Source organism: Anomalospiza imberbis, chromosome 2, assembly GCF_031753505.1.
Source record: "Anomalospiza imberbis isolate Cuckoo-Finch-1a 21T00152 chromosome 2, ASM3175350v1, whole genome shotgun sequence".
Taxonomy (NCBI): domain Eukaryota; kingdom Metazoa; phylum Chordata; class Aves; order Passeriformes; family Viduidae; genus Anomalospiza; species Anomalospiza imberbis.
In genome coordinates, this window is record NC_089682.1 from 6,133,945 (window position 1) to 6,160,688 (window position 26,744).

The window sequence follows — 26,744 nt, forward strand, 5'->3', positions numbered from 1 at the left end:
CTGAGGTGGGTTGGTGTGCTTGTAACACACTCAGCACTTGATCTGAGTCCAAATGCCTTTCTCATGTCTGCAAGGTAGAGCTGTCTCTGATAACTCAAATGCGCTGCCTTTTTGTGGCATCCTCCCTGGATGAGTAGGATTTTAGAGAACTATTCAAAGCAAACTGTTTGGAGGAGGAGGAAAGTCTGCCTCAAGGGGTACTAGAAGGGAGGCACTGCCAGGAAAGGAGGTTTCTTGGAGTCCCAGAAGGCACAGACTGATGTTGAAAAGATTGTGAAGATTATGCTGGACAAATAGCAAGGTACTGATTCTCCCTTCCAGGCCAGCATCTCATCCTCCTTGCTCCAGCTGCTCAGCCCTGGCTTGCTGGCCCATATTTCTGTAGACTCATTTCTTAAAGAATTTCAGCATTACTATGATTTCTCTCCTTTTCCTTCCCCATCTAAAGGCTGTCCACTTTTCCTGACTCTTCTTGAAGGTCTTAGATTGCACATTTCAATTTTGAAATGGTTTTTCCCTCTGGTTTGTCTGTGGTCATTTAGAGGTTTCAGAACAGGGACACACAGCAGCTCTTCCACAGTTACTGTCACCTTCTCTGTTTTCCCACATTTTCCTAACTCTGGTGATTGGCAACAGTTCACAAAACACAGCAGATCCTGCTGCAGAAATCTATGGATGGAATGAAAATACTCTTGAATAGACCATCTATGGAAATAGGTTCCCCACTCTGGTTTTGTTGCTATTAAGTATATTTCTGTCAATGATTCATTCCCAACAATATGAAATAAAAAGCCAACATTTTGATTATTATGTACCACTAATGATTTGTGGCTGACATACTAATTCAGAAAGACAAGGTGGCTTTTGAAGTACTAATTAAAAAAAAAGGAATTGACAATATTATAAAATTATTTTCCCAAATATAAAAATCTTGTTGTTTTTTGCTGTTTCTGCAGGTGGCTGTGATTTCATGAAATTAGTTAATTAAAACCAGAATTTCCTCAGTTAAACTTTCTGTGCTTTTTGGTGACAGTTTTCTGACTGCTGACACAAGTCAAAGTGAAAACATAAAACTATGCATTTGCTTCTCTCCTGACTCCTTGAATAATTCTTCCTTTGGGATAAAGTTTCCCTCACTAATTCTGTAAAACTTAGTTACAGTTATTACACTGATTTATTTTTAAGCCCAAACACTGTATAGAGTGATGGTCATCTCAGTGGAAGCCCATGGACTTCAACATCCATTTCTCCCTAAATATTAATTACCAAAAGTATCAAAGGAAAATGTAAGAAATCCCTACAAGCAAAGATTTATCCTTCAACCTCATCGGAAAAATTTGTTTGAACTTTCCCCAGAGGTGAAAGTTGATGCTCAGCCTGAAAAGGGAGGCTTTTTCTAGAAATTCCTTCAGTTTTTCATTCCAAACCTTGCTACTGTTGAACATTCAAATATTCATCTTCCCCATAAAGTTTCTCATCTGTAATAATTTTCAGGTCAGACAGAACTTAAAACTTGGGTAAAAAAGCAGACGTATAAGCTCTCTCCTACCATCCTATCCAGGACTGTCCATCTACAGGCTCAGTTTTAAGTAGTGGTGACAATATGTCAGTCTGGATAGTATTTCATTAATATCTCTGGCATACTCCTATACAAAGTCATTGCAGGGAAACCAACACAATCTGTTAAATGAGATTATTGTAAAAGCAAGCAGAACTGGACACTGTTCTCCAGCAAGTAGGTTGGGATAGGCAAGAGATTGTGAGGGGACTTTGCTGGGCCAGCTGACCCCAGCTGGCCAAAGGGCTTTTCCTTACATACAATCCAGTGCCATAAGGTCACAGTCACCAGGAAAAACTGGGACAGAGAAAGGGAAACTTCTGGCTTCCAAGGTGGCTCCTGCTTGGAGAATGGCTGCTCTGAGCATGGGAGGTGGTGAGTGATTTCCTTTGCTTCATTCTGTCTCTTCACCTAATAAACTGTTTTTATCTCAAACCATGTGCTTTCCTATTACTGTTTTTCTTCTTTTCTTCCCCAGTCCTGCTGGGGATGGGAGAGTGAGTGTTTGTGTGGCTGCTGGCCAGGCACACTACATCCCACTACATCCAGCAGAAATGTTAGACTGTGGTCAGATATAGAGAATATAAAGATAAAATTTTTCATGGCAAATCTTTACTTGGATTTTATATGAATGACAGGATACAAGAAATTCATGACTGCTATTACTAGCAAATCCTGGGATCCTAGCATCTACCATGATACCCCTGGACCCTGGTTATCTTACAGTCAGGTAACACTGGAGAAGGGGAATCAAAATGTCCTGTAGACACTGCTGGTTTTGTCTTCATCCTGACTGAAACCTGTTATAATAATTTTACTCTCCTCCTATCAAACCCTCAGCTGCTGGTGATATTTCCTTTCATCAACACCATTCTTCCTGTTTATCTTTTCTCTCCCTGCCTCCCCAAAATAGGATGGCTGGCATAATTTTCAAACTCAGCAGGAGCATTTTCAAATGTGGATTTTCCCCTGTAATGGACATTGCTTCAAAACATAAGGCAATTAGGGATACACTTATAGTGCTTTCCTTTCATTTTCCTGCTGCTTAAATATTTGAAAGAAATTCACCAAGAGTTGTCTCAGTAGAAACCTGAAGACTGACATCATATTTGAGGATTTAATGTTATAACAAAGCGCTTGGATTTAATTAACCTTCTTGCTCTTTGGGAGGCCTGAGACACAGGATCCAGTTCCTCAGAAAACCACTGCTGCTTCTCTTGCAGTTACTGAGCTCATTAATCTCTATGATATGGTTCTTAAGGGTTCTATGTTCCATTTTGACAAAGTGCCAAATATTTTTCAGTGAAGCCCCTTGTCCTGCCTTACAGAGCACATCATTTAAACAAACCAGTAACAGAAGAGGAGCAAGGGAAAAAAGAAGGAAATGGAAATTCAGGAGCAGAAAAAGGTGTGGGATATACTGACTTCCTCTGTTTGCCTGACACCTGTGCCACTGGGTTTGTGCATATAAAATATGATAGAACAGGACAATGAGAAATTTAACCCTTGGTTTACATTAACCACCACACAATATACACAAATAGCACCTCTGAAACCAGTTTCTTCCTCTGAAACAATTCCCATCTTTCAAGTCAGACTTCATTCCTCATCTAGGAGGGAGAGTTCCCAAAAGCCACAGAAACTGCCCATGAAGCCAGGCTAACCCAAACCTAGCCAGGTAGTATTGATGGGACTGCCTGGTGGCAGTGGCTATTGGGTGCATAAATCTCTAAATCATCAACAAGAAACATCACAGAAGAACAACTGGGCAAAATTTTGACAGGAGAAAATTTTGAATTCTGTATGGTAACTTATGCATGCTATCGCAGAGAGAAGCTGTGAACTGAGGGAGAAGTGACGAGGCTGCATGATCAGAGTGCACAGACAAAGTGAAAGCTGGAAGAAGAGACACCAGCTCCTGCTAATGAAACAGTTAATGAAGTGCAGTTAAACCAACTGTGATGTGCAGAGTCTGGCTGTGGAAATACAATGAGTTTATGTGCCTTGTTTTGGCAGAGAGTCTATTTTTCTGAGCTTGTTTTTCCTGCTAAAGCCCTATTCCTGTAAACACCCATCCCAGAGTGTTGACGGTGTGTGCTATGGCCCTGCTCCATCAGCACACCTCTGCTCTGTGCAGAGGCCAGGCTGTGGAGCAGAGATGAAAAGAAAGGCTGCTGTGCCCTTCTGTCCACACCAACCTGAAATCCACAGGAAAATGAGATGCACAGACTTGGAAACCAGGAAACTCTTCCTGGTTTAGTAATATACATGCAGTCTTTCCATCCATTCATACAAATGCCTCTTAGATTAATCTGCTCCTTTGTACTGTGCCCCAAAGTCAAGATCCATCCCAGAGGTGACCTACTTGGGCACTAAGCCTGTGGCTGAATTGGAATGATAATGCTGATACCTAAAAGCACTTATACAGGTTCTGCCTGGCCATCAACTGCCTCAAATTCAGCTCCTCCTCTCTTACTGACTCCTCATTCAAAGTGCAGGCATAATTCTGCCCCACTAATGTGGCAACAGGAAAGTTTTAGGCACCTGACACCCAGCAATCTGAAAGAGTGAAGAGAATTTGCTTGGCTAAAGAGACTGATTGGTAGGCCAGAATTAAATTTAATCTTGCCATGCATAAGAGGTTGAAAAATTGGAGTGAACTGTAGCACCATGGTGGCCTGGTGTCTGTAATGATTATGTTTTGTGGATACAAGACCAATATTCACTTAAGACATGTAATGATTTCTGGTAAAAACAGAGAGTATTTTAGCTGGTGTAAAGGTAAAAGGAAAACCAAAATTCTAGTTACCCTTCAAGTGGTCCCTTTTTCCCTTTTCCACATTTTCCTCAGAAGGAAAATTCCATCCATTCATTTCAAAATGCAAGGCAGAACCAGAAAATTGTCAAAGTCCCAATTTCCAAATGCTTGATTTTTTTTTCTTAGTGTAGTTTGCTATAAAATATCTACTTTTCCCATCAGAGACCATTCAATTTCAGTTCCCTGTCAAATTGACTTTCAAGTATTTTTGGCAGTTTAACACATGAGACACAATGAAAAGTTGTTTTCCTTAGTCTTCTTGCTTATATTAACGAGCCTGTCTTGTTTTTTGGGAGGGAGAAGATGGTTTAGGAATAAACCACAAATGGAGATGTGTTTGCTTTACTTCTTATCAAAAACAGCAAGCAGGGCGAGGACAGGGGTTTTCTTTTGGATGGTTTGTTTCTTTTAGATAGAAACAGCTACACTGCAACATAAAAACTAGAGAGGAAATTGAATTATTTCTCAAAATCTATAGCAAATAAAATGTTAATCCCAATGAACTATTGGCCTTAGCTCTAATCTCTGAGAAAAGAGGATAAATACATTTGACTTGGGCTTACCTGTTTCCCTACTTGTGCTGTTCAGGACCCTTTGACAGAAGCACAAAATTAGTTTGTGCATCTGAATTACTTTGGAGTTTACTGGGAAGAATTTCTAATTTTTTCTAAGTGCATTAAGAATGTTTTTTTCTTTTCTGTTTCAGTGAATAATTTTTGCCACACATATTGTAAAACAGTGTTTTAAGTGCTGACATTTTTAAAATAAAATTGTACCATGGTATGTCTTGACTCTAACAGCACTAAAAAATATTTGTGTCCAGCTGCTCACCTAAACCTGAATATCAGATTAAAAGTTTTTATTGTGCTATATAAGATTCTGAAAGTTTGACTGTGCCAAGGAAACAAGTTACAACAAAAGTGAAAGCAAATTTCTGTGCAAATGTTGGTGAAAATATTCAAATAGGAAACAATCATAATCCCCACAGTAAAATGGTAGAGATAAAACTGGGAGTATTCAGCAGTATTAAGGGATGAAATATGTTACAAGGACCCTGTAATTATTTTTGAATCAACATTTTAAGTCCAGAAAATAGGGTTAAGGTTTTACTGAAAGAAAATTCTAAACAAACTGACTTCTGTAAATATTTGAACACCCAAACCACCTGAGCACAATGTCACTGTGCAATGAAGAGTTATGAGTAATTCACAGATTATGTATAGTCCTACCTGAGGCTACATTTGGCTTCACACATGTATGCAGTGTTTTCCCTTTTTTTACCCCTTATGGTAGGCTACTTTCAATATGTTCTTCTAGATCTTACTCACTTTTATTTGAGACAGTAAGTGCAAACCCTCTAAGTCTAGGATTCTTGAGTCTGAAGAAACTGCAGATGACCAAGATGAACCGTAAATTTATTTAAAAGAAAGGAATAGCATCTTGGTCTAAAGTAAAACAAGGGTCAATTTCATGGATCTAATACCACTAATTAGACCCAAAAGAAGTGTAATGGGGCATTATTATCTCTATGCATTTCAAACCCTACATTATAAACCATTAAACTTCAAGGGCCATATTCACTTATATATTTGAAGTCAGTGGAAAACATGATCCCTAATGCACTTACTCCCACTGAACTAGCCGGGAACAGGCACGGGAATGACACATCAGGCAGCTGCCCACGAAGTCCACCAAAGCCTCACAGAAGTCCTGCAACGAATTTAAATAAGATTCATTTTAATAAAGAGCATCTCTTTTATGAAGAGAGCCTGTGGGAACAGGGCCTGTTTAGTCTACAGAAGGCTGAGAAAGGATCTCATCCAGACATGTAAGTATCTTCCAGGAGGGTGCTGAGAGGATGGTGCCAGACACTTCAGCAGTGTCCAGCAGCGAGACAAGGAGCAATGGGCATAAACTAAAACACGACAAGTTTCCCTCCTACACAAGGAGGAACTTCTTTCCATGGAGGTGGCAGAGCTCAGGAACAGCTGCCCAGGGAGGGTGTGGAGTCTCCCTCTCTGGAGACATTCCAGACCCATCTGGACACGTTCCTGTGTCACCTGCTCTGGGTGACCCTGCCTTGGCAGGGGCTTGGACTGGGTGATCTCCAGAGGTCACTGAGTCATCTCCAGAGGTCACTCCAACCCCGACCCTTCCGTGATTCACCCCGTTCACGCCGGCTGTCACGGATCAGGGCGGCCCGGGGGGCTCTGGCCCTCAGGCGCCTCGGGCCCTCCCTCAGGGGCAGGCCGGGACCTTCCCCGTGCCCGGGCCGCGCTTCCCGTCCATCCCCCGCCGCATTCCCCCTTTTCCGGGTTCCCCGGCGGCGGCGCTCCCCGGAAGCGGTAATGCCTGCCCGGTGATCCAGGAAGCGGATGAGCCTCTGCCGCCCGCCTTCCCCTCCGGAGCGGCGCTGCGGGGACGCGGGGAAGGGGGTGGGGGGAGGCGGGGGGGGGGCGGCAGCGGCAGCACCACCCCCGGCCCGGCCCGGCCCGGCCCGGCCCGGCCCAGCCCCCCGGCGGTGTTTCCATGGCGCCGGGCGGGCGGGGGAGCCGGGGCTGACGACCCCGCCCGCTCATGGACCCCGCCGAGGAGGAGGAGGGCAGGGAGAAGCCCCCCGTGATCTACACCATGGAGAACAAGCCCATCGTGACCTGTGAGTGTCCCCGCCGCGGCTGCTGAGGGGGCGGGGGGTCCGGCCGGTGCCCCCTGCGGGCCCGGGGCAGGGAGGAGGGGGTGGCCGGTTTTGGGTTTTGGGGGGCTCCCGCAGCCCCGGGTGGGGACAGGGCGCCCTCAAAAGGGATCTGATGGCGGGGTTTGCCTCCTCACCGCTTTCCCTCCCTTTCTGATGGCAGTGGGCAAACTTGGGGTTGTTTCTGTAGTAAATAACAAGCCGAATGTCGTGCTCAGAGGTGTTTAGGGGAAGAGGGTGAAATGTGAGAATAAATCGTGAACCCCAAACTTCCTGCCAGCGAGCGTTGTGTGGCTTTGCTGGTGCTAAGAGAAGTTGCGAGGAGGCATCCCCTGCGGCGATCCCACTGATATTATACTTTAATCTTCAACTGCTGTGCTTTGGTTCCATCCCCGAGACGGTTTAGTTAACCAAAACGGGATCCCCTGCTTCCAGCGGTGAATTAATTCTTTCAGGTATCAGAGACAGGCAGGTGGTCCTGATGTGAAACGTGATCCCTCCTGCTCTTACAGGTATAGAGGGGTGCACTCAAAGTTCACTTAAAACAAGCACCTGGGCTAGGCTGGGCCTTAGGAAGCATTTCTTTAACAGGAGAGCGGTCAAGGACTGGAAGAGGCTCCTTAGAGAGGTGTGTAAGTCTGTCCCTAGTCTGTCAGTGTCTAAGAGATATTTGGACAGTGCACCTTAACTTTTGGTCAGCCCTGAAGTGGTCATGTAGTTGGACCAGATGATCCTGGTAGGTTCCTTCCAACTGGAATAGTCTTTTTTACTCTAACTGCATCCCTTATGTTGTTAATAAAAAGGTGAAGTGAATGAGATCAGCATAGAGAATTCTACTTCTTCTTTTTTAACAAAAGGCTGCCAGTGGCTGGTCTTAGTCAGAAGTATCTCTGCTGATGATGTAACAAAATACATATTTGCACTTTATCACTGGAACACTGGGAATGCTTTATGTGCCTGTGAAATAGAAACTTGTTTCACTGCTCCGTGTTGTCTTATTATGGAGTAAGCATTTATTGGTGGTTAAGGTCTTAGACCTTATTTAGAAAAAGTATCCAACTGTAACCTTGTAGCTGTATAATTGTGGAACTCCGTGTGTATATATTTTGTCCAGACTATTTTATAAATGTGCTTTTTTTCTGTCTTAAACATTTTTCCATTTTTTGAATGCAGTTCATAAGCTGAAGTGAACAGAGTCTGTCCTGAATCTTCTCTACTCACCTATTTCAAGAATTTTGAAATTCATTTCACTTCAGATTTAAAGTCAGAAAAAATGTGCATACCAGAAACATCTGGAGGATATAGTTTGCTGGTGTTAATGCTACTGTTCAGGCTGTGGGGGCTTGCTTTTTAGATTTTCTGGCTTTATGTGTATTCAGCATTGGAGAACTTCCATGTGTGTGGCAGGGGGACTTGGTGGTGCAGGTCAGTCTTCACTGTTCCTGTATGGTATAAGTAACATTTTAGTCTGTTGAAGTTCACAAAGTTTTACCTCACGGTAAAACCTTGGGTTTTTTGTTAGTGGGTGCTGAAAAGAACTCTGGTCTCTTTGTACAAGGAAATTTTCAAACTTCCAAACACGAAATTTAACCAGATTTCAATCAAGTCCAGTTGTCTGATACTGAAAACAGTATTAATTTTGTGTGGTGAGTGGCTGTAAAATATTTTGTTCTTTTCCCCATCCAGTAGCAGCAGACTTAAGAATGAGATGGGAGGTGAGCATTATGTGACACTTGCATGCCTCACTCCTGGACTGAGGGAATCATTTCTAGTGCCCTGGACAAGCACAACAGCAGTATCTTTACTGGTATGGAGTGGAATGGCTTGGTCTGAGACAGCCTAACCCAGGAGTTACAGTTAATTCAGCAAAAGTGCTCAGAGATTACCCCTCTGGTGAACTTAGTTAGGGTGACTTGCTACATTTTAAACCAAAACATTTGATTTCAATGGGGAATGCATTTTACTGTAACTGCTTTAGTTTCTCTTCTTCTCTGTTCAGAGAAGAGACTGTAGTATTTCAAATAAGTGCATTCACCAGTAATGACTTAGTTGAAGGGAAGTTCCTCTAAGCGTTATATTGCCAGAGATGTACAGAGAGGTGAGGCTTGGCCTTCCAGGGAAAGGATTGACTTGGTGTTGGTTTGTTGCAAAAAACATTAAAAGCCATGGTGTTAGAAACTGCTCAACAAACACAGTTTATCTTTTGTCTGTGGTTCCAGTTTCAGGCAGTTGGAGTTGTCTGGGATAAGTGTTCCACCCAGGAGGGGCACATGGGGGAAAACCAGACCTGTGAGAGGATGGCTGGGTTCTGATTATATGCAGTAAGAGTGAAGGTTAAATGAGGGTGCTTTTCAGAACAGATTTCCATTTGCTACAAGATTCAGATTCATCTCTGTCAGGTAAACTTTTGCATCATGAAATAACTCCTGTTAACTCTTAGGGTTTATTCTTAACTCCCTCTTAGTTCTCTTATCTTGTTTGTAGTGAAACTTATTTTCAACACTGTGCATACCAGAGTTGTTTTGTAAACTAATGTTTTTACCTACTTGAAATAAATTTGACAGTGCTCTGAAAGGAATGCTTCTTTGGTAAAGAGAGTTATGTTTTCAAATCTATGAGTTAGTCTGTATTGTAACAGTAGTTATTTGATACATTGGCACAACCCTGAATTGAGCACTCTGTGTTACAGACTTTGGCCTATGGGAAAAAATGGCAGGTTCCACATGTCTTGGACATCTGATGCCAGTTCAGTTGCAGTTTTTGTCAGTACCTTTTTAATGTTAGTGCTGTAACTTGATTATTTTGCCCTCAAAAGCTCTGTGTAAGTGAATCAGCCTTGTTTTTATTGTGTTTGCATCACTGGAAACACCTATAGTTTTAACAGAGAGTTTTTAGATTCATAGAATTTGGCAAGGCACGACAAACTTCCGAAGACTCTTTCTCTAGGCATACAGACAACCATATTTTCCAAGTGTGGGATAAGCAGTGTATTCACAGAAAGTTGCTGTTCCTTTATGTATTTTCCCTTTTCTCAGTATGGCAGCACCCTTGAGTGTTAAATCACTCTTGTCAGGTAGGACTGAGAGCCATGATGACTCAATTCCAAATTAATTTGAGCCATATTTTTTACACTGTCCATCTTACAAGATTGCAAAGCCACTGGGGAGTTTTGCTGTCCAGCTGTGGTTCTGCTCTTTCTGGCAGGTTACTTTGTGAACTCTCAATTCATTTGTATCAATTAATCTGCCTTGCTACCAGACCTAGTAAGCTTACAAAGTGTTTTTGAGTCATTTTACAGCTTTCTCACTGCTGTAGGATTATTTTTAGCTTCATTAATTTTTTTGGTTTTTTTTTTGCAGAGGCTAGTTGAGTGTTTGCATCAAACATCTTGAACTGGAGTAGTTTCTGTAAAATGTTGACTTTACAAAATCTCTAAGCCAGTGCAGATTGCTTTCCTAGGAAACCCAAACAATGTTGTTTTCTTCTCAGGAATCCTATTTGAAACTTTGAGGAAGTCTTTGGAGCTTCAGTATAATGTTGTTGCACATATATATCAGCCAAAGCACTCATCCTTATGTAGCTGATTTGCACTTAAATTATTAGCTCTATCCATATGAAGAGGAGGCTGAAGACTAAAGGCAATTCTGCAAAATGAAGTAATTATTAGGTTTTTCAGAGCTTTCCTAACAAGCTGTTCTTTTGTAATTATCTTCATGCAGTTGTGGAATATTCCATTATCAGCTCGTAGTATCTATTTATATTGCCTACTGTCTGTTTATATTGTGTGTTTGCATGTTTGCTCTCACTGTCAATAATCTGCTTTAGCACAATGGACTTTATATATATTTGGAGAGAATGGTGTGCATCATTTTTATCGGGTCCATGTTCAGAATGTGCTGTGATACAGCAACAGAAAAACCATCAGCAAATGCTTTGTAGGCCCAAGAATAGAAAATGTTTGCAATTATCTACAACGGGAACAGAAAGATTAATAAAAGTAAGGGGTGGGGAGGGAAAGGGAAGAATTTTTGCATCTTTTTGTGGTGAAAATAAATACTTGCAATTAAGAATATTGTTCTGGGACTAGAGGAGCTTGATTCAAAAGTTCTTCTTTTACTAGTAGATAGATGTAATAAAAAAATGTGCCAGCAAGAAATGGGATGTAGCCCAAGTGATTAGAATGATTTGCTGCTAGTGAGACCATTTAACAACTATATCCTATAAATTCATTTTCCCTGTTCTCGACCAGAACTCCTGCCTGCATTGTAAGTCATCATTGTTGTGCAGTTGATACATTATTCTGTGCTTAAATATTTGATTACATTTGTCATGAGAAGAAGTTGCATATACTTGTTAGTTTTAACCTGTTTTACAGATTCAGAAGCGTAGCAGTGGAGTTTTGCTAAAAGGATTTTTTTCTAGTGAATCAGCTATGGTTTTTATATAGCAATTAAGCTGTGTTATGTTTTGGTTTTTAGACGTCTTTTGAATATGAATTTTAGTTGGGAGAGAGGAGGCCCTTTAAAAGATGTAAATATAAAAACTTTGCCAAAACTTCAGGTAGATCCACTTCTTATAGGCTAGTGATTTGAGAAAAAAGATCCACAGTAGAACTTTTTACTAGTGGAAAAATAAGTGGGGTCAGAAAGTTTAGCTGTGTGTGATACTTGGAGATAAAACCCAAACAAAACTATGAAGTGTAGTCTTGGCCCTGTGTTGTTTTAAAGGTATTCAAAACCTTTTATCTCAGTTGACTGGGCTTGTCATTGGTATCAAAGGAAAATATTTGTCTTCTTTAGTCATCTGACCTCAGGAGTTTTTGTTTTAAACTGCCTGTGTAGTTAGTGGGTTAGGATAATTTCCTCTAGAGGAAAAAAAAAATCACTGTGGTATATTTAGATACAGTAGCGACAAAGCCTCTAAGCATCTAAGAATGCTTAGGAGATTATTGGAAAACTGTTAGGAAAAAAGAGATTATTGGGGATTTTGGTGGTTTTCGGCAGGCATGCCTAAAAAATGTCAATATTTTATGGTTCTTTGGTGTTAGACAGCTGCTACAAAGAGTGCGTGTTCCCCTTGGAAGTCCTGGTTAGGTGGTCATTCCAGTTTTCATTGTTCCTGTACAAATTTAGAGTAGAACAAGTGTCCTAGATAGGGAAAGAGGGAAGGGAAGAAGGCTGCACTGATTTGATCTACCAAACTGTCAGGAAGAAAGACAAGGAGGAAAGAATCACAGAATTGTTTGGATTGGAAAAGACTTTAAAGATCGTCCTGTTCCAAACCCCTGCCATCAGCAGGGACACCTTACACTATCCCAAGCTGCTCCAAGCCCCATCCAGCCTGACCTTGAACACTTCCAGGGATGGAGCAGCTACAGCTTCTCTGGGCACCCTGTCCCAGGGCCTGCCCACCCTCACAGGGAAGAATTTCATCCTGATGTCTAAATCTACCCTCTTTCAGCTTAAAGCCATTGCCCATTGTTCTGTCACTCCAGGCCCTTGTACAAAGTCCCTCACCAGCTCTCTTGGAGGCCCCTTTAGGCACTGGAAGGGGCTCTAAGGTCTCTTCTCCAGGCTGAACAAGCCTCTCTCTCAGCCCCTCTCCATAGCAGAGGTGCCCCAGCACTCTGAGTATCTTTGTGTCCCTCTTCTGGTCCCACTCCAACTGGTTTATGTCGCTCTTGTGTTGGGGACCCCAGGGCTGGAGGCAGCTGTGCAGGTGGGGTCTCACCTGAGTGGGGCGGAGGGGCAGAATTCCCCCCTCCCCACTGCCCACGGTGCTTTGGATGCAGCCCAGGACACTTTTGCCTTTCTGGGCTGTCAGTGCACATGGCCTGGCCATGCTGAGCTCCTCCTCAACCAACACCCCCAGTTCCCTCTCCTCAGGGCTGCTCTCGATCCATTCTCTGCCCACAGAACGTGAAGTGTTTAGGTAGGTGGCAAAGGCCCTACCCTTTGAACTCTGTCATGTAGAAAGAAAGGAAACAGGTGCTTTGTTCTTCTGTTTCTCCTGGGGTATTTCTTTTTAATGTATATCACTTGAACATTACTGCTTTCAGTTGTTGTGTGTTACCACTTCATGTGCAGAAGAACCCTGTACTTGGTGTGGTATCTCTGAAAGAGTTACTGTATTCTTTCTGTGTTTGTGGGGTGTCTGTTAACTTTCAGGTCAATTCAGACATTTATTCAGACATACATGGTTTAAAAGTTGAGGTGGGTGTTCCAGGAGGTTATCAGACTGTAATGTTACTCCCTAGTTATCTCTATGGGATATTTTGGTCTTATTTGCCTGTAGGTTCTGAAAGATGAAAACCCTTCTCTAGAAGGCTTCTAGATTTCAATTATGATAAGATTCCAGAATTACTTTTTCTTCCCATATATGCACATCCTTCCTTGTCCCTTTCAGTTGTGTCTGATAATCATTTACACTCTGACCCCATTACTGACAGCCATAGAATGGTTTTGCTTGGGTCTTAGTGTTGAGACCAGTCCACTGAAATGAATTGGCTGTGATACGGTTGAGTCATCATCTTTTTTGTTTCTTTTTTTTCCCCCTTTTCCAAAATACCTCAAACAAAACAACCTCCTCACCAACTCGTAAAAAATGACAAAAAAGTCCTACAACAAAATCTTTGAAGCAATTCTCAGATTTTTGTGCAGACTTTTTGGGTTTGTTCTGAGTTTAAATTCTAGGGTTACTTGGGGTTTTGGAATGTTTCATTCTAAGTTCATATAATTCAGTCAGATACAAGCAAAAATTCCTGTAGTGGTGTTGTTTCTACTTTGTCCTTTATTTCTTCTTTATTTTCCATCTTTTTTTTTTTTTAATATTTTGGAAAGTAGCTTATAGATACACCAACTACTGAAGCATCAGAGGCATATATATAGAGAAGAGAATGAGACTTCTGCCATGCTTGAGGTCTCTTGAGCTATAGGAATCTTGTTCAACACCACTCCAGAAATAGTGATCTTTTGGGACTTTCTGTTCTGTTATTTGTGCAGGTTGTTCTTTTCTACATGCTGTGAAGTGCTCCCCTCCCTCCCTGCAGCCCAGTAGGACCCAGTTCACAATTTATTGTGCATCTTGCCGGTCTGACAGCCCTAACAATTCCTTGCTGTACTCACTGGTATCAGTGCTGGTCCCGTGTCAGTGCTGTGCTGGTGTTGCCTGCTGATAACTTCATTTTAGTGTTCTTGGCTTGATCAGCTCAAACATGCTGATTACAGTAGATACAGGGTCCAGTTGAGCAGAACATGAAATGTTGCAGCCCTTTGGTTGTTGGAAATATGTGGTAGCAGCTTTGGTCTGTGTTCAAAGACAGCCAATGTATTTCACATTGAAGGTCTGTTCTCACTTCTCTTCTAATCCTGGAGGGTTGTGTTGCCTTGATCATAAAACACATTCTTATGTGTATTTGATATGCCCTCAAAACCAATGCAGGAGGAAAAGCTGACTGGTTTTGAAATGAATATACCCATTTTAAGCCGATAATGTGATGTGTCTGTCTGAATAGCAAGGTGCTTACACATTATCCTTTAGTTCCTCTGTATTCAGTAGCAGTCCTTTTTACTTAAGATGTTGAATTTTGGAATATTTTTGTGGCATACATTGAATTTTTAGGTGCAGTGTAGAAAAAATACTTTGCTATGCGCCAGAGATAAAATATGTGGCTAGTTCTTTCCAGCAGATTTGGAACTCACAGGCTCTCATTTTGATGTGGTCATCGTGCTGCTGCTAAGTCACTGAGCCATGTTTCACTCTCTGTGGGCAGTAATGAGTTGCAAATCAATAGACTGTTCTCAGCTTGGCTCACAGAGGTGTAGCTTGGTATAAAACAGCATTAATACTATGACTAACACTTGTTTCAGTATTCATTCAGGGCATTTGTTTGTGGTCTTAAATAGCATGTGGTATGGTACACTTAATTCAGATGGGATGAAGGTGAAGGATCAAGCATAAGGTACTTTTCTGGAGAAACAGGGGTAAAGTACTAATTGTTTTTGTTTTGTTTTTTAGCTATTTTATGAAATTGCGTTGTTGAATAATACCTAATATGGTCAGGCATCACAAGAGCTGTTTTTGCTTGTTCTTCCACTTAATCAGACTTGTAATTTTTTAATATACTTCATTGTGTGGTGATAGACTTGTGCTAGTGCTGGTAATCAAAGTACTATATGTGAGAATAATAATATATGTGAGAAAATAGGGAAAAGGAGAGTGGACTAGAAAAGGATTTCTAAGATGAATTAAAGAATGCTAAAGGAAGGTGGAGGCAATCTCTGGCTTTGTGCCTGGATGTGAGATTGGGGGGTGGGAGTGAGAAGAAAGGATGTCAGGTACTTCTTCAGCTGCAGCTTCCAGTTCCACAGGAAGATGAGAAGATCTTCCTGTTCTGGTGTGCAGAATGATTGTGAAAAGGAAAACCACCAGGAAATAGCAGAATTGCCTATAAGGCTGTTAAAATCTTAATTAATGTCTTGTCCTTGTCATATCCTCCCTGAACCTAAGAGAATTTAAGAATTATTGTTGAAAGGTTACTGGTAATACATTTTTTTCATGTGGTAGACACTACATCTTGTTCTGACTTATAGTAGTTCCTGCAGTGGTGTTGTATTTAATGTAATTGTTTGGGACCTGCACTGTGTTAACAGACCTCATGTTTTGAAGAACAGCGTGGTAGTCAGGGAGGTGTTTTGTATTAACAACAGTCCCAGAAAATGAGGAGAGAGGAATCATATCCAGTAAAACACAGAACATGTGCTAAACCGGATTTTCTTAGAATGATGGGAACCACTCTCTACCCAGTCTTCTGCTTATGTTCTTAATAACAGCAAAATTAAATGTTCTTAATAACAGCAGACCATTAGTTGAATAGCACATTAATATACATTCTAACACATTAATGCCTTTCATTTTCAGGTGCTGGAGATCAGAATTTATTTACTTCCTTGTATCCTACACTTTCTCAGCAGCTTCCTAGAGAACCCATGGAATGGAGGAGGTAAACTTACATTTTATTCTGTGATTCTGTTTCAGTGTCTGGTTTTGACCTGGGTAAATGTGTATTTGTTGTGTTCTGAGGAGCTCTTACCATAAATTGAGTTGAACAGAGAAACTGACGCAAAGAAATTTGAGAAATTAGATAATAAAGTAAACGTTGTGCACTTCAGGATGATATTTTCAACACTTCAACTTTGCCTAAAGAAAAATGATAGTAATGCTGTGTTTCTCTTCCTGATTTTGTGGTTTGTGTGTTTGTCTTGTTATGCTTTGATGTAGTTTGGCAGCTGTGTTCTAAAAGTGATATGCTTTCTTCTCAATGAGAATATAGGTAGAACTCACATGGAATTAGATGTATTTCCCTTCAGAAATACATCTAATGTATTTGAATGTTTTGTGATTGGAAAAAAATTTGGGGGAATTCTCTTATTTGGTGTTTTCTACTTGTCCTAGAGACACAAAAAATCTTTTACTGAAAGAAAGCTGAAGAGCTTCTAGCTGCTGTTCTTCAAAAAGGAGCTTTTATCTAATTTCAAGCATTACCAAATTTTAGTTGACTTTATACCAACTGCAGTGAGTGTAGCTTGTGGGTTTCCAGGGCCAGAGTATTTCAGTTTATTTCTCTTCCCCACAAGACATGTTCATTTTTTCTATTCTGTCCACTAATTTCAGTTTTTAAACTCTGTAGGTCTTATGGCCGTGCTCCGAAGATGATTCACCTGGAATCCAACTTTGTTCAGTTTAAAGAGGAGCTACTACCCAAAGAGGGGAATAAAGCCCTTTTGACTTTTCCCTTCCTTCATATTTATTGGACAGAATGTTGTGTAAGTACTTGGAAAAACTCTAATTTAAAAATTCAATTGTTCACATAAGCATGAAAAGCAAATGAAAATAACAGACAGCACAAGCAGAAAGTCAAACAATTAAGTCTGGGTTGCATAAGCATGCAAACCTGATATTTGCTGGAAACAAAACTTAGCTTGAGCACTTCTGGCCATAAGCAGTATCTGTTTGTAATGTTATTTGCAACTAAGGGGACAGGCATTTGAATAACCTGTTTTCAGTACTTTGTCACAAAAACCCCCAGGATCTTACAGTGATACTGCAGTGGCACAGTGCACTTTCTTTGTAAGACAGAAATGTGGCCAGGGAAGTTCAGTTATGATCTGTTAGTGCACTGAAACCTAAGATATGCTTTTTTTCTTTAGTTCCATCTTCTGGTACTGGTGGATGTCAGCAATTTAACTGGGCAAGATTTGGAATGTCTTAATCCTGTTTATCTCCAGTTCACTGCCTTTTGGTTTGCCTCTGTTGTGAATTAATTATCCACTTGAAGGTCACAGGTGACATCTGATCTGTGACCAGTCAAAAAGAATCCAGAACAGCCTTAAGATTATCTGAATTTATCTGTGTGACACCAACCCAGAAGCCAAATAATTACAAACAATGGTTCTGCTTTATAAATTTTTTTTCAATGGAAAAGCTTTTAAACAGGTTGAGATTTGAGCAGTGCAGAAGGTGGAAATATCACACTTCTGTTACTATGTGAGAATAAAACAGTTCAGCTTTGTAATTTCAGACATGTTTTTATTGTAAAGCTCCAGAAAGTGTAAAATAAAGAGCTTAAATGATGTTTAAAAATTTCAGTCATGTAAAGAATAATAATGTACCAAATACTATATTTGCTGTTAACCAAAATATTGGAAATTAATTAAATTAAAAGACTAGAATTTTACTATGCTTTACCTTATTGATTTTTTTCAGTAAGTGAACTTACTCTGTCACTAATTCCATTTGATAAGTCTTTCTGTTTGCCTTCCTTTGGAATAAAACTTGCCTTTTGAAATTGTTCAGAATGTCTGTTTGCTTTGATGATTCACCACTTCTCATCCCAGGACACGGAAGTGTACAAAACCACAGTCAAGGATGACATCACCAAGTGGCAGAACGTTCTCAAAGCTCACAGCTCTGTGGACTGGCTGATTGTGGTGGTTGAGAGTGATGCCAAGAAAAAGAACAAAACCAATATCCTTCCCCGAACCTCTATAGTAGATAAAATAAGGAATGACTTCTGTAACAAGCAAAGTGACAGGTGAGCATTCTTGGGCTTGCAAACATTTTCATCTTTTGAGCAGTGTGCTGATTTATAAACTCAGCTCCATATGCAAGACGTTCCTTGCTCGTTTAAAGACTTCCCTTGGTGTCCAGCATTCAGACTAGTGGCTCTGTAAGATCTGTGCTTTGAAGAAGGCTGGCACAAAGAACAAAAGGAGAAATTTTAGTTTCAGTTTTCCTGGGTTTGTGGCAGCTTTGAAATGTGTGTCAAATAGATTTCAAGTATCTCCTCCTGGCTTAGAGAGGTTTACGGGGAACAGTGTGATGTTAATCAGCTTTTAGACCTTCAGGGTTTTTTGTTTGCTTAGTTGCTTGCAAAAGTCTTACCAGAGTTGCAGGTAGTGGGAGTGAGGTGAGTAGGGAATATGAAGCCAATAGGGCTTATTTTTTGCCATTGTACTTTCTGCTGCTCACTTAATCACCTTTCCACTCTGAGATAATTGACATAAAGCCAGTTTCTTCAGATGTTCTTATTCTAAGGAAATAGTAATGAATGTATTAAACTGTTCTTGCTTTCATTAAAGCCAACAAAATAGGATTTTCTAATGAGAAATAGTGTTTTACTTGGATGAGAGATTTTCCTGTCTTTAGAGACATCATTAGTTTTTTGGATGTTAATAAATTGTGAAAGAAAAACTGAGGAAGGAAGATGCTCTGAAAAAGTTGATTTATTTGTAAATTAGTGGGATATGTTTATTTTCTGAGAAAAGCTGAGGAAGTTTTAACACATAGCATGTGTTAAACCATATTGAGATATTTCAAGAATCTATTATGGATGATTGTTTAAAGTGAGTTAGGAAAGGCTGACTATATGTGATCAAATAGATTCTGATTTTGTATAATCTTTACCAGGAGTAGCTATATTTGCTGTTCTGCTGATTTGTTTTGCTTTGCAGACTTTTCTAGGTTAGCTACAGCATTACTTATATTTAAGTAGTTAGAATAATATATCCATTATTTACTTCAAAAAAAAAAAAGCTTTAGAGTACTCAATCTGGGTAAAATACTTAACTCTTCTCATAAACTATATCACATGACAAAGTTTTTTAAAAGCTACCAAGCCCCAGCCAAAAAAAAAAAAAAACCACCAAAATCCCAACATAGCTGCCTCCAAACAAACAAACAAAACCCTCATCTAGTGTTTTTTTTCCTCTGATTAATATGGAATGAAAAACTAAATATTCTTCATTCTGAATTTGTCATGAATGCACAGTATTCAGCTGGGCATTTATATGTGAATTATGTGTTTTCCTCCTCAAACAGAGTTTTATCAATCTCTTTTACAGATGTGTGGTACTTTCTGACCCTTTGAAAGACTCTTCCCGTTCTCAGGAATCTTGGAATGCCTTCCTGACCAAACTCAGGACATTGCTTCTCATGTCCTTTACCAAAAACTTAGGCAAATTTGAAGATGACATGAGAACTCTGAGAGAGAAAAGGACTGAGCCAGGGTGGAGCTTCTGCGAGTATTTCATGGTCCAGGTAAGAGTCTCTTGATATTGAAGAAAATACTTGAGTCCTAGTTTTAAAAATGGTGCTTTTTTTTTTTTTTTGGTGGTTGGATTTCTGGTACTTTTAATGTTCTGATCATTCTTGGAGGGCTGTGGCAGGAATTATGGAGACTGATTTAAAAGCAGCATTTTTGGATCCTGTTTGCAGGAGGTTTGAATTACCTTTTAATACAGGTAATGCAGTAATACAGCTTCCTGCTGTTAAAAAAGCAGAATCTCTTCAGGCTTGTTGAAATTTTGTGAACCTCAATTGAAGCAAACAAATTGCATCTAAAAAGTGTTTTAGTAGTTGATCTTGAATTTGGGTAAATGTCCTGTTACTGTGCATACACACTCAAACTTGCAATTTGTATTTAATATGAATGCTGCTGTTTTCTTTGTTCAGATTGTTATCAGTATTTATGGAGGTGAATTTTAGAAAAGTGTCTATTTTGAAGTAGTCCATATAGAGAGTGCCATGAATTCTATTTTTTATGTAGTTATAAACACAATTTTGTTTTAGCTGGTTTAGAGAAAAGCAGGAATCTCTTGTTTTATAAAACTAAAGATCTTGATTCCTTTGGAATTTTCTGGTCCCTGTACAATGCTGATGTCTACTCCACGGCATCCTCATGTCTCCTTTGACTGCATGTGCTATCTTTTGCATAAGATACATCTTATTTTTGAGGCCTTTTCTACTTAGCAATTTGGCTTTGTGTACAAAAAACCCTTTTATGATGCACTGCAATTGATGCCTTCACAGTATAAACTGAGGGGAATTCATCAGTACTATTAGGGGAGATGAGTCTTCAGCATTTATTCATTTATTTATTTAAATTCAAACTTTTAATAGATCTATGAGCAATATCTTGTAGTGAATCAGGATCTGGATACACATCAGAATTTACTGGCAGAGCTGCATGATTTAATCTTCTTTTGTGGACCTCCCTGTATTGGGAAGAAATCTTCTTCCATGGCAGGGTTTTCTATATGTGTGAAATGAAAATTAGAAAAAGTAGTTCCTGGAGCTCTGTGGATAGATGAGGACAGGCTGTAATACCAGACATAAATAATGTCAGTGACATGCTCCCTGTATTGCTTGTGTGCCAAAAGGAAGAGCTGGCCTTTGTCTTTGAGATGCTGCAGCAGTTTGAGGATGCCCTGGTGCAGTATGATGAGCTGGATGCCTTGTTCTCTCAGTACGTTGTCAACTTTGGGGCTGGTGGTAAGTGTCTGAAAATGTGAAATAAATGTTGAGTGCATGAATTCCTTCACTGTACTGAGCAGCCCTGTGCTTTGGGCAGTCACAGGGAGGCTGCTCCAGGCAGTTTGTGCTCTTGTTTTATGCTGTGTGCAAACGCAAATGTCCATCAGTTACAGTCTTACCAAAATCTTGTTTCTTGTCTGTGAGGCTTAGAAGCAATTTTTAATGAAAACCTGTGCTTTGCTCTAATGGGATGATTGTTACAAGCAGAGCCCTGAACTATGAAATGACACAAGTATTGATCTGGCTGAGATACAGCTCCTGTTTTTACAGCTCACTGCTAGGTTTTTCAGTAAAGAGCTTCCTGGAAAAGTGCATTCAGTGTTGCCTCAAATTACGCAAGATGTTTGGTAATCACTGCAAAACTTAATAGAAATAGGTGCTTAATCTGCACTACAGAAGATTTAACTTCATTTTTGAGAAAAATTACTGTGCAAGAAGTATCAAATAGCTTTAAACTGTTTTAATGAAAAGCATATGCTGTTATATAACAGCTTTAATCAGATATGTTTTATGAACCTGCTGAAAAGATAGTGCAGGAGAAATTGCAGTGAAATAGATTTGTGCTGACTGAACCCAATGCAATACCTAGAAGTGGGGGCACATCCGTTCATGATGGCTGAGTGAGAAATATTTAAACAGATAAAGCTTGTTTGTTTTGAACTTCAAGTAGGCTTAATTGCTAATAAATAAATTAGAAACTGGTTGCTGCTATACTGATACCAAACATACAATGAAGACAAAATGCTTATGGGAAATGAATGTGAAATTAAATTATCTTGCCTCGCTGTGGAAGTTCTGGTGGGTTTTTGGTTTGCTTTTTGAAGTTAAGACATTAATTCATTTATCCACATGATAAACTTGGGAAGGACTAAGGCACCTCACAGCCTCTGGAGGGAGGATGAAGAGGCTTTCCTAGAAAGCAGTGGTTGATTCTTGGCTATTAACTTTATTTACTTAGATGGTGCAAACTGGCTGACCTTTTTTTGCCAGCCAGTGAGGAGCTGGAATGGTTTAATTCTGCGGAAGCCAATAGACATGGAGAAGAGGGAGCTGATTCAGAACCAAGAGGCGACGCTGCTGGACCTGCGCAGTTACCTGTTCTCCCGGCAGTGCACGCTCTTGATCTTCCTGCAGAGGCCATGGGAGGTTTCCCAGCGAGCACTGGAGCTTCTTCACAACTGTGTGCAGGAGCTCAAGCTGTTGGAAGTGAGTCAGTGTCATCTGTTCCATTATGTGAATTATTTCATCCAGTGATCATCTAAGGAGATCTTTCAAGTTTAGCTGTTGGCCAGCTGTTGACCAGCATTCAATAAGGGCTGGCTGGGAGTTATCAAAATGATGCTGTAATAACAGTTGTGCTGCAGTTGATTGTGTCATCATGAGGATGTCTTTGGCAAGAAATTTAGAGACATCACATCTGGGAACCAAATCTGTTTAGTTAAAGTGTTTTAGTCTTCTTTCCAGTTCTGCTAACTGGAAAGTTATCCTCTAAACTGGTAGTCATTTGTCTGCTTCTTTTATGGATTTATTACCAATCTGTTGAACTGTAGCTCCCATAATTTAAATCTATAGCAGTGTTGTATTGAAGGAAATAAGGCAGAGTGGTTATTATGCTGTTATGCAGGCTAATCCTCTGTAACAAAAAGAAGAGATTATTTCTGAATATCACTTTGTGGCTTACCCATGTCCTCATCCCATGGGTGCTCTGTTAGTTTTATCTGTGCCATTATAACAGCAGCTGCTAACTTTTGCCTGTCTGACATTGTGGTAGTAAGTTCCATCTGTTCATCTGCATTTAAAAACTGCAAATCTGCTTCAGATGCTTTGCTGACACCTTCATCTGTTCTCAAACTAATATGTAGTTCCCACAGATAGTATTATTTGTGTGTGTATTTTATGTTGATTTTTTTTTTCATTTCCAAAGTGTAGCCTTCTAGATCTCTGAAGGCACTTCCTACAGTTCCCCTTTTGCTGCATCCCAGGTCTGTCCTGTGCCCCCAGAGTTTGGAGTTTTCCTCTGCACTGTCTCTAATTCTGCTGTTCCAGTCTTGCTGTGGTAATCCAAACTGAATGCAGTTTTCTGACTGTGAGACAGTGACACTTAATTGTGCATAGCTTGTACTTATCCCCGTTGTGATCCTTTTTCTTAATGCAGGCAAACCTCTTAACGTGGCTTGACACCGCTGAACACACAGCAGAAATCTACACTGCTGTCTTCTTAGGATCTTTGTATTCCTGAAAATTCTTTCAGAATTCAGATCTTTATTATTTCCTCAAGTTCATTGTGCTCATACTTTGGACTTTCCTATCCCATTAGTCACTTAGTTTATTATGGGTTTTAGGGTTTTTATAGTCTTTCTAAAAGGAACATTTTTGCACGGGTTATGAACAGGATTTTGAAACACCATTATTGTGTCTATATTCCATGTCTTTAGTTATGCTCATCTTTATCTTAATTCTTGAAAATATTTAGTATCAGACTCTCTCGTCTTTCTCTGTCTTTCTCTTTTTGTGATCCTTTGTTTGTTATCATCTCCATTTTATAATTAATTGTCTGTGACAGATGTCTTATCCTTCAATGAATAAGCTTATTTTTGTGAAGGAATCTTAGAGACTAATTTGTTTTTTCCAGGTTTTTAACACTTCTTTATACTTTTCATTTCAGTCTCAGTTAGAACTGATGTCTCCTTAGAAAAGTAGTAGTCTACTTATAGAATTTTTTCTTAACTCTGTGTTCCTTAAGCTGAGTTTTCAGACTTCTGGAATTTTTCCAAGACCTATTAGTCTTCCTTCTCTTGGATCTTGATGAATGTATCAAATCTAGTTAATATGTTTCATTAACTAATACATATAAATTATTCAGGAGGCAGCAAGAGTTGAGCTGTGCTTTGTGTATTCTTAGAGCAAATTCTTCCAAGAGGTTTTGCTGTGTTTTATCAAGAAAAGTACTTTTGCTGAAGTATTTTCTCATCTGTTGATGGTTTATTTCCCAGTTAATTTTATCTCTTCATCTCCAGGTCTCAGTTCCTCCTGGAGCTTTGGATTGCTGGGTGTTTTTGAGTTGCTTGGAAGTCTTACAGAGAATAGAAGGCTGCTGTGATAAGGCTCAAATAGATGCAAATGTTTCCCACACAGTTGGCCTGTGGAGCTATGCCACGGAGAAGGTGAGTGAATGATGTCTTGGGGTGGTGGTATTACAATGTTGAAATAGAATATTTGTTTCTCTGGAACAGTTTTTGGCCTTTTTATTGTGGAATTTAATACTGGGTTCTGTACATTGTGTTGAGTCTAGTCTAGATGAGACATCCATGTTTCAAGTTCCACTTACTCTGTTCCAATGAAAGAGGCGAAGTTTGAGGTTGCTACTGCTTTCTACTGCTGAAAAACATTTTAGAAAGAAGGTAAACTCCAGAAACTATTGAAATAGTCTACTGTAGTATCTGTGGATGTTTTTGAAGACCAACATCTTTTGAAGATTCACCCTTTTGTTTGTGTAGCCTGTAGAATATTTGCTCTTTAATTATAGTTTGCTCATGTTTCAGTAGACTTAATAATCCTCTAATTGAGCCCTTGAGGTCCTTGTTTTATTACAAAATCAGAGAAATGAAATTTCACCTTGAAGAGTTACTGCTAAAAAAAAAAAGAGGGAGGATGGAGATCAGAATAAAGGAAGGAAAGAATTGTTTAAAATGGCAATTGGTGCATCAGATTCTTCCCATTCTTACAGTTTCTAGGGAAGATAAACTCCAACGTGAGCTGGAAATGTTCTTCCCTTCTGTCATTTTCATAACACAAAGAGTAAAGGGAAGAATTTTAGGATAATGAGTAGCAGTAAGGTGGAACTGACTGAATGAAGAAATTTAGCGACTAGTGACAAAATTAAGTGGAGTTTAAAATAAATTAAAAAAAAAAAGACTAATGTCCATCGCCATTTTTTATGTGACAAGCTGAGACCTTTATTCCTTTGCAGGCTAACCTCTGTAATTGATTGAATTTTTAGGTAAATTAACCAAATGGCCAGTACATAAGACCTGCTTTAAGATAATATTCTGGGTGTTGAGCCACCAGCTGCTGTCTAGAAGGGGTTTTAGGGCAGTTAACTCTATTAACGCTTTTAGGTGTGCTAATCTCTTTTTCAGGAAAGTTTTCATCTGAATACAATACTTGAGGTGAATTTGCAAGCTGCCTAATCACTGTACTGCAGACTTGCCTGCTTTTCTTGATTATGCAGTTTTCAAAAATACAGACACGGCTCATAGAAATAATCTTTGGTCCTAACTGCTGAACATCTCAAGCTTTGTGTTTGTGTTGAAAACCAGAAGGATTTACTCAGGTTAGGTGCTGTGCATGTAAGGATCTGTGTGTGTAAGCACATGTTCCAATACTTGGGTCAGTAACTTATATGCAATTGAATTCCTTAATAAGTTACTTTATACTTTAAGAATAACAGTTAATTTTGAGATCCTATAAGCAGCATAATATGAAAGCAATGACAATGGAACGATGTAATAGAACAAGAGGAGTTTTATATTGATTTTATAGCCTATTGAAAGCAAGCATCTGCTTCTCTTGCAGTTAAAATCTCTGGGTTACCTGTGTGGACTTGTGTCAGAGAAGGGACCCAATTCAGAAGACCTTAACAGGACTGTGGATCTGTTAGCAGGGCTGGGAGCAGAGCGCCCTGAAACAGGTACTTCCAGGATGGGGGATTTCCTTCAATAGCTGACATTGTCTGAAATGCATAGCATAGGAGTGCATCAGTAATCTGAATTTTCAAGTATCCCTACACATATACACACACATTGATAGAACTTTATCTCTTGCAAGTTCTTTTGATGTCTATTTAGTATTTCAAACTACCAGTGCATCTCCTTACTGTTGCAAGTATAAGTTTTTCCATCAACACTCCACTTAGCATTTAGGTGATTGGTCTTGAACAGCTCTGGATTTGAATTAAAGTCTTAATGCTTTCAGACAAGTATTTAAAATAAAATTATTGGAAAAACAAATGGAGCATCCTTGATTGTGTGCAGATAGATAACCTGCACCTGGAGCTGCAAAGTGATATTAGTTTTTAGTTTGCTCTCCACTTCCTACTGGAGAAAAAGCAGGGATGGGGTGTGGGGGGTGCTGTTCTCAGAATGTGTTTGTAAGTAACAGCTCTTGTCCTGCTTTTTTCCAAAGCCAATGCATCACAGAGCCCTTACAAGAAACTCAAAGAGGCCTTATCATCTGTAGAAGCTTTTGAAAAACACTACTTAGTAAGTATGACTTTGGTTATTTCTATTAGTTTTGTGTGTGTTTGCACTGTAGATTAAATAGGGCTATAGTTTTCAAACCTGAGGAGATACATTGAGAACATAACTTTGTATTTCCATGTTTCGGTATCAAAAGTTATTTCTTGCACACTGAACACAACAAGGCTGATTTGTTTAACAGCTGGAACCCTGTAGGGGCCCCAAGTTTCAAATATTTGCATTAACTTTAATATTTACAGTTATGAGCTGGAAGTTATTATCTGTGGGTATGTATACTTAGATATTAAAAAAGCCGATGCCATGGCTGTCATGTTCTGCTATCCCAAATTCAGAATTAACTGACTCCTACCCAGAAGAATATTGATGTATGAATTCAGCTTCCTTTTAAATGGTTTGGGCTTGCATTTTGCAATGAGTATTACATGATAAAAGTTATACTGTTTATTTTTTTTTAATATATATAAACTGTGGGACATCTGTGGATAATAGGGTTGTACCTGGCATAGATTGATGCACAGTGAGGATTCTAATATTATGCACCTTTAT

General features: G+C 39.7%; 1 protein-coding gene across 3 annotated transcripts in view; it reads left to right on the top strand.

The window, feature by feature from the left end:
- The first annotated feature begins 6,823 nt into the window (after window positions 1-6,823).
- Window positions 6,824-26,744, top strand: part of TRAPPC10 (trafficking protein particle complex subunit 10) — a 37,311-nt gene continuing 17,390 nt past the window's right edge. Inside the window, exons 1-10 of one of the 3 annotated variants that reach the window (XM_068179676.1) lie at window positions 6,824-7,032; window positions 15,988-16,069; window positions 16,757-16,892; window positions 17,964-18,160; window positions 19,470-19,665; window positions 20,787-20,898; window positions 21,899-22,146; window positions 23,958-24,104; window positions 25,516-25,630; window positions 26,125-26,201. In XM_068179676.1, coding sequence (XP_068035777.1) covers window positions 6,954-7,032; window positions 15,988-16,069; window positions 16,757-16,892; window positions 17,964-18,160; window positions 19,470-19,665; window positions 20,787-20,898; window positions 21,899-22,146; window positions 23,958-24,104; window positions 25,516-25,630; window positions 26,125-26,201 — 1,389 coding nt within the window. In that variant the 5' untranslated portion in view covers window positions 6,824-6,953. Of the gene's footprint in view, window positions 7,033-7,785; window positions 7,805-15,851; window positions 15,886-15,987; window positions 16,070-16,756; window positions 16,893-17,963; window positions 18,161-19,469; window positions 19,666-20,786; window positions 20,899-21,898; window positions 22,147-23,957; window positions 24,105-25,515; window positions 25,631-26,124; window positions 26,202-26,744 lie in introns of those variants that run through there. The other 2 variants (XM_068179678.1, XM_068179677.1) reach the window with 2 other exon arrangements.